This window comes from Pinus tabuliformis, chromosome 9 (genome assembly GCF_031772625.1).
Source record: "Pinus tabuliformis cultivar Carrire ecotype Pingquan chromosome 9, CPIR1, whole genome shotgun sequence".
Classification (NCBI taxonomy): domain Eukaryota; kingdom Viridiplantae; phylum Streptophyta; class Pinopsida; order Pinales; family Pinaceae; genus Pinus; species Pinus tabuliformis.
Genome location: NC_142307.1, coordinates 581666481 through 581680142, shown reverse-complemented (window position 1 = coordinate 581680142; position 13662 = coordinate 581666481). Strand labels below are relative to the sequence as shown.

The window sequence follows — 13662 nt, the reverse complement described above, 5'->3', positions numbered from 1 at the left end:
GAAAATCAATGTATGGAATCTAGATAATGGCATTGTATGCATTACTAATGTATAGAATGTGAACGCCAATCCCCTTGATGTATCTTTAAACTAGCTTTCCCTAGTGACATTGATCCCTCACAAAAGTAACAATTAGGGTTTTGATCTTGCTTTACAAAATTCTCTTACTCCTCGCCAAGACTTAGCAAACTTTTCACTCCCATAGACTCCATCATCTCAAGGACTAGGCACTGGCCATGTCACTTGATTGATCGCACACAAATTTTACCATAGAACTCATTTTCTCTCTCCTAATCTCTTTTTTGGCCCTCTTAAGGTCAAGTCACTAGCTAGGGCTAGGGCATGAATTGACCTAGTGTGGATATTTTTGGCTTGTGGAAGGATTCAACATCGAAAGGTGTATTGGTTGCCTCAAAATCACCTCCCTTTAGTGGCCAAATTTTTTTGCCTTAGATAGATTTGGCCCTAGAAAACCCTAGTTTTCCCTAGGCTTCAACTTGGGGGTTTGTTGAAGATTTATTTCTCCTTTGACTATTGACATTCATTGTTTGGAAACCTTTTCTTGGCCTCTTGACCGTAGGTTATGCCATTTGTTTTTCTATTTCTCAAGCCCTGGATCGTTAGTGCCTTAAATTGGCCTTACTAGAGGATGTAAATTGCCCTATTACACTTGTTGAGCCTTGGTTTTAGAAAGAGTTGTCCTCTATAAGCCTTCCTTGTCAACTCGATCCTTGAATTTAACATATCTAAACTGGGAAGCCTCCCTTGTGGTGAAAACCCACAAAGGAGTAGGGGGTGGTGGTTGTGTTGACAGTGGGCCACACCTCATTGTTGTCCCTTACCCTGCTTTTTTGCCTTGTAGGTCACCCTTTACAAGCCTTGCTAGATTTTGAGGCAACAATTTTGTCGTTGTCGCTAGGGAGGAATTGAGTCAACCTCCTCATAAATTGAAGATTTAGCTTCATCCTTTGAAGAGAATATCTCAAATGACAAGAAAGATCCTGTTTTGGTGACTCTTGAATCCAATCCAATCAAGTCCCCTGGTAGTCCTTTCGACAATACCATAGCTCCAAGAAAGAAGAAGAATACCAAGTAAACATGTTAAAATTTGCAGCTACAGGATGAATTTTCCCAAGGAGAAGCCGAACTACCCCAAACAAGAACCACTTCTCTTCAAAAGAAATTTCAAAATTGGTCAAAGGAAAGGTATATTTTGAGCTTGACAAGTCGGTCTAATGAAAGTACAAGTCGGCCCCACCAAGAGAAATTGGTCCTCCTAAACCAAATACAAATAGACATTCGTTGACTTCATTTAGAGCGTCATCACCCATCACATCAAGGTTCGTTTTGATCTGAAAACTGTAGAGAGACTTTAGATATGTGAAGGGGAGAGAGAGATTTGTTTGACCATTGTTGACTTTATGTTTTGGGATACTTTGACTAGCATTGACTTGGGCATTTTGACTCTTATTTGACCGAATTTATGACTGTCTTGGGAGGCCGAATTGCAGGAGACTTTGATCGAATTTTTCTAGGCACTTTGACTGAGGTTGAATGTAAAGTTGACTATGGAAGTTGACCCAATTGCAGGAAGAATTTTAGGACTATTTTGACTGAGCTTGACTAAGGTTTAAAGGTCAAATTTATTGTTGGGTTGATTGAACTTTTTTGGGTAGTTTGACTGTTAACTTTTGCAGACCATTGACTGTTATTGATTATACCTTCACAGGTCGAAAATTGTAGACTAGTATCTTTGACCAAATTTGACTATTTCTCTCTCATTGGATTGGTTGAATTGGATAGTCAAAGATTTGACTTTGACGGGTTATTGCATGTACCATTGGACTGATGTATCTCATGGTGAACATTGATTGACTAATAGAAGAAGAAGAATTGATTAGGGGTTTTCCCCCTTATGGGGTTTTTCTCTGGTCTTTGACCAATTGTCTGAGTCTCATTGTGCTTGGCTATCTTCTGTTGTGCATTTATTGTTGACTATTCTATCTATAATTGCATATTTATCACTGGGGTGATTGGAATTGAGGAAAATTGTTTCAAGTGATTATAACATCATAGAATATTGTGAAAAATTAACATGGTGTTAGAGTTGAGGTGAAGGTTAGCCTAAGGAAACCTAAGAGAACCCCTTTGAGACACTATTTTTGTTGATTGGTGATCAACCTTCTTGGGCAAGATGACTACATCTTATTTCAAGATTGAGGAGAAGTTGAATGATGCCTCCAACTTTGCAGCATGGAGAGCTAGATTGGATCTCACACTTGAAGAGAATGATGTGATGGAATATGTGTAGGGCCAAGTAGTTGAACCTCCAGATAATGCCAATGCCAGTGCCAAGTCCAAGTACAAGAAAGGTGAGATCAAGGCCAAGAAAATCGCCATTGACTCTCTTAGAGACCGTCTCATCACCTGTGTCCAAGATGAAGAAGTCAAAGGAGATGTATGATAAATTGATTGGGATGTATGAGGTCAACAATCTAAGTCAAGTTATCTCTTTGAAGAATCAACTCCATGACATCAAGATGAACAAGTCTGAGATCTTTCAAATAAAAGATCAACTTATTTCCATTGGAGAAGTCATCCCTAATAGAGAGTTGGTGTAGATGACCCTTGGAGGTCTCCCCATGTCGTGGGAGGCATTCATTACAAGCATTAGTTGCAAGAAAGAGCTCCCTACATTTAATGAACTTTTGGGTAATTGCACTCAAGAAAAATCCAGGCTCATTTCCATACGAAGAATCCAAAGACAAGAAGAAGGAGAGCCTACTGCCTTTGCAGCCAATGTGAAGAAAGGAAAAGGGAAAGGAAGACCTTCCAAATGGAAACCTAAGAAGCCATCACCACCATTCAACAACAATAGAAGGGGCTTTTCAAAAGTCCAATGTTGCAGGTGTGACAAATTTGGCCACATTGCTCGAGATTCCCCCGATAGAAGAAATGTTCAAAGGCCTAGCAGCGACAATAACAACAACTTCAACAATAGAAGGAGAAGAGGTCCTACTGCGCATGCCAATGCTAAAGAAACCCAACACCCTCAAAAGAGGTCCAAGAACACAAGGTATGGCATTAATGTTGCTAATACTCAATTTGAATATTTTCTTCTTGTTGTTCTTTCTAGCTCGTCTTCTAATAGCATGGATAGTTGGCTAGTGGATAGTGCGACATCTAGACATTTTACTGGGTATCGTGAAGTCCTCTCACATTTGGTTGAGAGGGAGATAGATTTGAAAATTCTACTTGGGGATAATTCTTCTCATCATGTCAAAGGGTCTGGTTCAGTTTCTTTTCATTTGGATTCTGGGGAAACCATACATCTACAAGATGTGTTGTATGTGCCAAGCCTAAAGAAGAATCTTGTCTCCATTTCTGCTTTGGAAGACAAAGGGTTTAAAGTTGCATTCATCAATGGAAAGGTCCTTACTTGGCCAAGGAGATCTAACCTGAGAGCAACCTTCACACTTGGTGTCTGAAATGAAGGCCTATACAGAGTTTGTGGACGACCAATCCAAGCATTGGTCCATGACACCACTAATCAGTGTGAGCTTTGGCACTGGAGATTTGCACACCTTCATTACAAGGCTTTGCCTGACTTGAGTAGGATGGTTATAGGGATACCCAAGATTCAGGTTGATCATGAAGGTGTATGTCAGGGATGTGCTAGTGGAAAGAATATCAAGGGACCATTCCCTTCTAGTAGCAATAGATCTAAGGAGATTCTTCAACTCATTCATTCTAACCTTTGTGGGCCCATGCCAGTGACATCTCTTGGAGGATACTTATATTATATTATCTTTGTTGATGACTTCTCTCGTAAGACTTGGATCTTCTACTTGAAGACCAAGGATCAGGCTTTCAGCATGTTCAGGGACTTCAAGGCTCTTGTGGAAAATCAAACAGGGAAGAAGATCAAGATCCTGAGGACTGATAATGGAGGTGAATACACTTCAAATGAATTCAAATACTTTTGTAGAGATGCCAAAATTAAGAAGGAGGTGACTATTCCAGAATCCAAGCGTATGTGTTTCTCTATAATGTATGTAAAACCAATGAACCCTGTTGTCGCGCAGATTGGCACGACAACGCTCGGACCGGGGGCTGTCACTCTGATCCCCGATCCCTCCGTTTAAGCCTGTCTCCCGCGGCTAAGGGGGGTAGACCCTGTGAGATGATGAGACCAACTGGCGACCAGTTGGTTGGGAGACACGAGATACGATATGAAAAGGACTCGATGGATTGGATTAATTGAGCAGACCAGTGCCTTGTGGAGTTAATTTTTAAATGATTTTTTAAATGATATAGAAACATGGACCATGAATAGCAACCATCTATCATTCGCTGAATCATATGACCAAAACGATACCCGGCAACTTGAAAAGATGAAAGCTTTTAATCACCACGAGAATCATAAACCACTAAACAGATATCAATTTCGTATTTCGACTTGAACACTTTAGATCTCAGCAATAAATATATAACGCGAAAGCTCCTGAGACTTGCAAAAAATAATTTTCCACAATTTTTTTTATTTTTTTTTTTTTTATTTTTTTTTTTATTTTTTTATTTTTATTTTTTTTTTTTATTTTGAAACCAAGTCAAAAATCTAATTTAAATCTAACTAAAATTAATCTAAAACATTAAAGAAAACTAAAACATAGAAAAACTATACAAAACTAAAAAAACTAAAAACCAAAATACTTTTATGATTTTTTAATTATATGAAATCTAACTATATGAAACAAATTAAAAAGAACTTTAAACTAAACTAAAACAATAAATTAAAATCTAACTAAAACAAAGTCCTAATTCTAAAGCATTAAGTTAAAATCAAATTTAAAATCTACATTAAAAATTAATCTAAAACATAAAAATAAAACTAAACTATACAAATTTTAAATTAACCTAAAAATTACATCAAAATCTAAATGACAAAAACAACTAAGCTTAAAACCTAACTATAAAAAATGAAACTATACAAAACGTATCTAAAATCTAAATCAAAATTAAAAAATGCATACGTCTAAATGCCCTACGCAACCAAATGATCCACTGCGCAGAAATGAAATGCGATTATTTGCAGGCGGAAACAATTTTCACAAGAGACGGCGTGACTCGGGCTCAGACATACACAAAAATCGGACGCATCAGCCTCTAAAAATTTCCAGCGTGAGCTTCAGATGATTGCTGGACGCTTGACAGCAAATAAAAATATATGAATCGGTTTTATACTTACCTGAACTTTTGATAAACGACTTCGATTTGCTGATTGCAGGGTTTCAATAGTCGCAAGGGAACATGGCTTTTTCACTGCAACGCTGAAGCTATACATCAAAACTGGCTGCGACCATCCTGCGTTCACTGTGGAGAAACCAATCACGCCTTGCTACCTGCGTTCACTGCACACACAATAAGCCAATCGCTGGATTGATGAATGCCAAAGTCCAAAAATTGTGACCCCGGCTCAAAAATGAACAGAAAAAATGATAACGCAATCGACGGCAGGGAAGAATATACAAATCGGTTCTGATTTCGACTGGCGAGAGATAAATCATGTCAAAAAATGATACGTATTTTACCTGATACGCAGTGATACACAGTCAATGGCGGCAGCAATGGAAATCGATTTTATGTGAGAAAATTACCTGGACAGTTTTGATAGCAGACCGCGGTGGCAGTAATTGATTTTGCAGACGTGTGAAAAATTTACCTGACCCATAGTTTACCTGGCTAATCAAAATGCGAATTTCTGAAGATTCGAACATTAAAACACAGTCACGCTTGAAAGCTGAGAAAGACTCTTCACGCGCAGATAGAGAGAGGATATCTCATGAGTGAAATGTTTGAAACGCAGACGGAGGCTGGGGCGTATCAGATAATATCTCTCTGCGTATTTGTAACTGGAACAATAAACATTAGCTGGTGGAGCGATTTGCCCCAAAAACCCCAGAGTATGCTTTTGGAACCTGCACTTGTAACCTGTCCAAAGAAAAGAGAACCTAAAATGGAGTATGCCAGAAAAGGAAACTAAAAAAAAAAAAAAAAAAACCTAAACCCTAAATGAAAACTCAATAAGGCAAAATATGAACCCTAGATCAGCTAATTAATTTACAGGTTTTTTGGGCCCCTGAAATGCCAGATTTGACAATAATTGCAGTAATATTTTCAGTATATCAGAAATTTTGAACTTCACTGTGAACAGAAAGAAAATCTCTCAATGTAAAACAGAGAAGAAACTCCTAATGATTAACCCAGGGCACAATCAGCTGGGCTCTGCACAGAAGAGCCTGCGGGAGTTGGCTGGTTCAGCCGAGAACTTCCCCGAACGCCCACAAAATTTCCTTCAAAAAATGTTTTCCTGCACATCTCAAGCAACCATCAGCAAAGAGAGAGAGAAAGCTGCTAGATCTCAGGAAATAATGGAGATACCTGCCATTATTTCAGAAACCCTAGCAGCCCTCAAACCCTAGCAGGTGAACAAGATACCTGTGCTCACACTACTCTAAAAACAAGCTATGATTAATGGCTGAAAACTGAAATATGCAGAAAATTAAAGATCTCACAGCAATTCGAGAGAGCAACACCAACACGATTTGGACCCCAAAGTCTTTTTATTAACCAGAAAATCAGATTACAAGAGAGCTTTTTCAGTACAGACTCACAGATCAGATGATCTGAAATGACCCCCTAAGACCCTATATAAAGGAAATGATCCTAACGGCTAGTTCGAGTGATCCATGTAGAAATGATCTCGACCGTTGATGAGGATCAAGACATCTCTTGATCTCATCCGTCGATTTATTCACTTAAAATATTATTATTTTATTAGTTAGGGTTTTTGCTTGATTTTTTAATTTTTTATTATTTTTCATTATTTTATTATTTTTATTCATTTTTTAATTTTTTAATTCATTTTAAAATGGATCACTGAACTAAACCTTCGGAAACATCACCTAGGACCTAGGACCTAGGACTCATGAGGGGATTTAAAACATTTCTCGACCCTCAGGACACATTACATCATGACTTTTACAAAATTACATCTTAAGGGACAAACCCATTTAATACAGACCCTCATAGAACACCCAGTTCTGCGACACAACTATAATCTAGCAGATTAACATATAAGACTCTCCTAAAGTTCTGATGACGAAATCCATCCCGGCTTTGGGGTCAGGTTTGAAGGAAAACTCTGCCGATCGTAGATCGGTGAGACGAAAAACCTCCCGGGACGCAGATCATCATTAGAAAGTTAGGTCCACCTAGGCAACTTTACATACATGACTCTGATCTGCTTAGATTATTTACAACTTATACATGCAGACTGGGTTTACAACAAAAATGATCAAGCTGCTGATGATGGCAGGATGGCACGGACATGCTGATCAGGTGCTGCTTCTTTCTGTCAAGAAAAACGGGATGCACTGCATGGGTAGTTGACCAGTAGAGGTCAACAAACCCTTGGGCCTCAAAGAAATGGAGTTGTTGAAAGGAAGAAAAAGTTCATCTTGGAAGCAGCCAAAGCCATGATTCATAATCAAAATCTTCTAATGTTTCTATGGGTAGAGGCTACAAACATTGTTGTGTATGTCCAAAGTAGGAGGTCCTCATCAAGCCTTGGGAGACAAGACTCCTGAAGAAGTTTTTGTAGGTGTGAAACTAGAAGTGGGACACTTGAGAATATTTGGCTGCCCTGTCTACTTTCGTGTACCAAAAGAGAAGAGGTCCAAGCTAGAAGCTTCAAGAAGCAAATGTATGTTTGTTGGTTATTATGAAAATTCTAAAGTTTATAAGATATATGTGCCAAGCCAAAGGAACATTGAGTTTAGCCAGGATGTGACGTTTGATGAAGATGATGCCCTTGGAGAAGCAAGGGACTCTTTTGTCCCTGCCAACACTGAGAGAAGAGATGATATTATGGATGAAGATGCAGAGCCATCCATGCCCAAGTCGGACCTTGTAGATGAACCTATGGCACACGTGGATCCTTTGGATCCTCCTCCCTATGATCCTCCCATGAGGAGAGTCCTTTGTGGCTTTGTGATACATTAGAGGATGCAGAGAAACACTTAGCCACGAGAGGCACTTTCAGAGAGAGCAAGCAACCTTGCAGATCTCAGGGATATGCTACCTTGATGAGTAACACCATACAGTCTGAACCTTGCAGCTTTGAAGAAATCGTGAAGGAACAGGTTTGGAGAGATGCCATGGCCAAGGAATATGAGTCCATCATGAAAAATGATGTGTGGGTTCCAAGCCCTGAGGGGAAGACTATTGTGAACTCCAAGTGGCTATACAAAATCAAACATGCAGTTGATGGTAGCGTTGAGAAATTTAAAGCGAGATTTGTAGCCAAAGGATTCTCCCAGAAAGAGGGAGAAGACTATGGTGAGATATTTGCACCTTTTGCCTGATACACTAGCATCCAGTGCATCATTGCACTTGTTGCTAACTAGGGTTGGAATCTTCATAAGATGGATGTGAAGACAGCCTTTCTTCATGGCATACTTAAGGAAGAGGTGTACATGGAACAACCACGGGGCTTTGAGGAACATGACAAGGAAACCCATGTTTGCAGAATGAAGAAATCCCTCTATGGATTGAAGCAAGCCTCCAGGGCTTAGTATGCTTGGATCGATGGATACCTGATGAAGTTGGGATTCACCAGAAGCAGTGTCGATATGAACCTCTACTTCAAGGTTGTCCAAGGTATGCCTTTGATTTTGGTTTTATATGTTGATGACTTATTCTTGACAGGAGCAGAGCCTCTGATCATCTAGTGTAAGAGGGAGCTTGCCTCTGAGTTTGAGATGAAAGATCTTGGGTTGATGCACTATTTCCTGGGCTTAGAGGTGTGGCAGAAACTTGGTGAGATTTTCCTTAGCCAAGGAAAATATGTTGTCAAAATCTTGGAGAGATTTGGGATGGTGGATTGCAAATCCATGGCCACACCGATGGAGACTAACTTCAAGAAGTTATGTGGTGAAGCTGTGGGACCAGATCTAGCGGATCCTTCTTTGTACCAGAAGCTGATTGGGACTCTGATGATTCTGGTCAACACAAGACCAGACATGTTTTTCTATTAACACCTTGAGCCAGTTAATGGTGGAACCTTTGCATGCTCACTGGGTGGTCGCAAAACATGTGCTGAGATATCCACATGGGATGATCAATGGTAATCCTGAATGTAACAATTTTTCTGAAGAATAAAATCCCAATTGCCTTGCCCATGGATTTTTCCTTCATAAGTTGTCAAGGTCTTACAACATAAACCCTGTGTACTATGTACGATTTTGTGTGCCGTTTTCTTTGTGAATGATCTTGTTTACAAACTCTGAATAATATCCCACTCATTTCAGTACATGAAATAGTTTGGGAACTTGGGAAAGGGATAAACATCAGGCAATCTTTGTGCATATTCCTATAATGGGAGAATATGCCTTTGATTAAAACAGAACCATACACAGATATGCACCGTGTCATGTATATTGACAGAGATTTGACGGCGCATATCTATGCAAATACTGCCATTATCGGGATATGTGCATATACTCCCTAGTGTTTTTCCCTTTCCTAGGAACATATAAGAAATGCCTTGGAAATATTTTGTAATACTTCCTGTATGGAAAATCTGGGAAATGTTTCCCATAGGTTTTAGTATGGAAATCCTATTCTATGCTATTTAGCATTTCTTTTTAAATTTTATTTTTGAAGAACAAGCATGTGTGGACCCAAAATGGAAACCCAGAGAGAGAGAGAGAGAGAGAGTTAAAAAAAAAAAACAGAACCATAGCAGCATTTATACAGTTAAAAATGTTTCCTGTATTTATGAATATCTAAAAATTACACGCATGCATTCACATATAGCTATGTCATCTCTGTTTCCTGAATTTTTGATATTGCTATTTTTGAAACCTCTGCCATTTCCAAGAATTGATTTTTCCATGAGGTAACGTAGCTGCTATTCACTGTTTGGTGATTTTTATATGCATTGTTTTTAGAAATTTCAGGAGTTCTTTTCAAATTTATCCGCTTTCTTTTCTTTGTAGGCGTAATCATAAACAAAGACTGTTAAAAGTTTTATATGTCAAAACTGAAATCTGAATAATCTATTTTCGTTTTCTATCATAATGTCTTGTCTCTTACTCTCCAAATCTGTGCAGCCCGCTGTTGGTGCAGTTTTAGGCTTCATTGGCTGCAAAATGGTTGCAGATTTCTTTGGTGAGTTTCACAACATAAGTAGCTATCTTGGAGAATGTTTTAAATGCAATTTCTCGTGGTTTTGCATCCCCTGCATATTACATTTGCTATTGATGTCAACTGTCGACGTAGTTTCCATATAATCTTAATATGAACCTAGTGGAAGATTCAGTGCATCAGATAATATGTTTTCATGTTGTGCTCCTTTCAGAAATATTACTAATTATTTTTTATAATCTTGCTGCCTCTGATTTCCTTAGGTTATCACACATCTACAGAGATCTCCTTGGGTTTTGTAGCCACAACACTTGGTACAGGAGTTCTGTTAAGCTTCCTGACAAAATCAGAAGACAAGAGATAGCTGTTGGTCAGCAGTGGCACATCTAATGCTTTTTATTTTGTATCTTGCATAAGAGGTGCAATTTTGTAGGCATTTTATATGGTTTGATTAAAATTATCGAACACTTTTACCCCCCCGTCTGCCCAGCGCTCAACCCCTCAATGATCATGCCCTTGTGAACCAAGGAAAACGTAATTTTATGACAAGTCTTCTATGATCATCAAGAGATCTTTTATGAGAGATTAATATGGAATTTGGGATCTCAGAAATTGAGGAGGTAAATTTATTCCATTTTTTCAAATCTCTTTCAAACAGATAAAGAAAGTATCCCATTATCTTAGTAAAATCTCCGTGTGTGGCACTATATTCATGTGGAGAACCATATTCATGCGCGGGACCATATGCGGTATGTTGTTATTAGGACAAAGAAGAAAATTCTTCTCTCAAAAGTCAACTGGCAACTTTAAGAAACTTTTGCAATCAAGCCTAAAACTTAATGGATATGCCAGAGATTTTTCTCGCTCCTATTGCTTATTGTTGCCAATTAAAACTGCAGGGACATTTTGGAAATTGATTATTGTCATCAATGATAAATAGTGTCTTTGCAGTTTGATTAAATAAGCAATAATTGTTCCCAACATATGTTAGTTGATGTTATGTTTTAAGGTTGATTTTATGATAGATGCTTGTACATGTGTTTAGATTACGAGAAAATAAATCATATTAGCTGGGAACCGAAATGCAGGTTGTTGCTTGGTAAAGTATTGAAATACTGTTTATAATAATATCACAGTTTTGTAAGCCCCATCAACTATAGATATAGATAGTTATTTTATTAGCATTCAATGGTAGGGGATAGTGTCTCCCTCATTTGATCGAAGAAATCATTTTTGGGGGTAGTGGATATCAATTCTTGATGGTTGCCTGGTTGAGTTGTCTGTAATCCATGCACAAACATAGAGTTTTAGCTTTCTTTTTAATAAAGATTGCTGGTGCTCCTCGTGAGAAAGCACCTGGTCAAATATATTTTCTCTATAGCAGCTCTTGTAATTGCATCTTCAATTCTATTAACTCTGGCATACTTATTTTGTATGGAGCTTTGTATACTGATTCCATTCTAGGGATAAAGTCTATAGAGAAATCCACATTTCACTGGGCAGAAAGCTTTGGCAGCTTCTCGGAACACATTTGAGAAGTCCTTTAAGACTAGATAATGATTGAGCTTTAGACCCTACTGTTTGCCAAGGCGAATCACACGAGCTGTAACTAGATGACATCTTTCCTTGTGCAATTCTTGGCTTGAATTGCAGATATGTATCCTAGAGATATCTGTCTTAGTATTCCCTAAATCATACTGACTCCAAACATCCTTTATATAAGCTTAAAGTTGCAAACCATTAAAGGTAGATTTAGTAGAAGGTTTGTTCATTTCTAGTGGGCAATTCCTTACTAATATTCTGATCTTTCTTTTTGCTTTATGTAGCTAGATTAACAATCTTTTAGTGTGTTATATGTAGTTCAAAGCAAAGTTGTACAATTTAGAATCAAATCAGACTCACCAAGCCTTTCAATTCAAAGAATGGACTCGTACTCTGTCACAAAACTTGGAATTGGTGCGGAAAAATTAAAGCAATTCCTCACTTGTTCATGTAGCTAGATTGACGCTTGGCTATTCAATTATGTGGTTTGAAGCAAAGTTGCATGATCTGAAATGATCATATATTAAACTGAAGTAGAATTGATTATGCCAACAGTGAACTGTGTTAAACTCAAAGTGCTTTAACCGTGAGAACTGCTTGAAAAGGAATGAATTGACGACAGAATTGAAACATTAGTAAGATGAAAACAGAAGTGAAAAGCAGCAAAAACACAGCGATACCAAACAGAAAGATTGATTACGAAGTTCGTCCCTGATGGACTACGTCTCCGGGTCCGCTTTCAAGATGGGCGACCACTTTATTAGGATTGAATCCGAGGAGGTCGATTACACAGCAAATTAACCAGACTGATTGTGCACGTAGGCACTTTTGGTCACTGTCACAAGAAAGATCTCTGAAATAGCTTTCCAACGCCTATCATGGTTCCCAATTCCGACTCCCAATGCTCCTGTTACACTGAAAACAAAAACAGCCTATATCCTCCAGAATCTGCACACAAAACTCAAAACCACTCTCCTCTTCCTTCAATGAGCAAAACTGCCTTTATAACCCTACAAATGCACTCTAACCTCCTCAAGCTGAGTTTAGGAGTGAATGAGCTGAATTTAGGGTTTATGGTCAAGTTTTTAATGTCACATAGTGACATTCACCATTTAGGAATTAATTGATATCCAAAAATACAATTAACAACCCAAAAAATAACTTTGTAAATAACATATCACCGCTGGTGATCAGGTTGACAGTGCGGATTTCGTTGACTGCCCATGTGAACAGGCTGTCCAGCAAACCCTGAGTTGACACCATTGCAGTCTTCCCCCACGGTTTCGGAACTGTCACCGACGCTGTATGTGACAGCTGCCTCCGGCAATTATGGTTGACTGTCCGCGGTTTTCGTTTGACGATAGTTATAACCCTAGCGACTTTCCGGTTTTTTTGTTCACATTGCACCTATCTCCGCCACGGTCTCCCTACCCGCACAGTTTCGAGATTGTTATGAAGTTTTATGGTATGTTTTTTTTTTAATATAAGCTCCAAAGTGGGTTTTAATAATGCCCTTTGTCATGTTTTAGCATTAGGTTTTAGGTTTATAGCATAGATTGTAGTGTTAGGTTAATTACATTAGGTTTTAGACCTTAGGTTTTGGCATTAAGGAATAACCTCATTAAAATAACCATTACAACCAATGTCATTTTGTGACAAAATACATGTTGATAACTTGGACCATATTTGCCATGACGAAGTAACCAATACTTGAAGGACACTGACGAAGCTGAGAAACTGAAGACGACTTGAATTCTTAGGATACCTGATCTAATAAGATCCTTGGATCAATCCTCTCCACTTGAAAGCTTCTCGACCACAAAATTTTGACTTAATCAAATAGTAAATGAGTGTAGAGCTCCCTCACTCTCCACCTTGCCCTGATGATGTACCAATACATTCGATCAAACA

The 13662-nt window shown here is 38.4% G+C and overlaps 1 protein-coding gene across 3 annotated transcripts in view; it reads left to right on the top strand.

Annotated features, from left to right (window-relative positions):
* The window catches only part of PDE149 (integral membrane TerC family protein), a 444133-nt gene extending 433235 nt beyond the window's left edge, over positions 1-10898 (top strand). For all 3 annotated transcript variants that reach the window (XM_089439373.1, XM_089439371.1, XM_089439372.1), the window contains 2 exons: positions 10176-10233; positions 10473-10898. In XM_089439373.1, coding sequence (XP_089295499.1) covers positions 10176-10233; positions 10473-10573 — 159 coding nt within the window. In that variant the 3' untranslated portion in view covers positions 10574-10898. The remainder of the gene's footprint in view (positions 1-10175; positions 10234-10472) is intronic.
* Positions 10899-13662: the final 2764 nt, after the last annotated feature.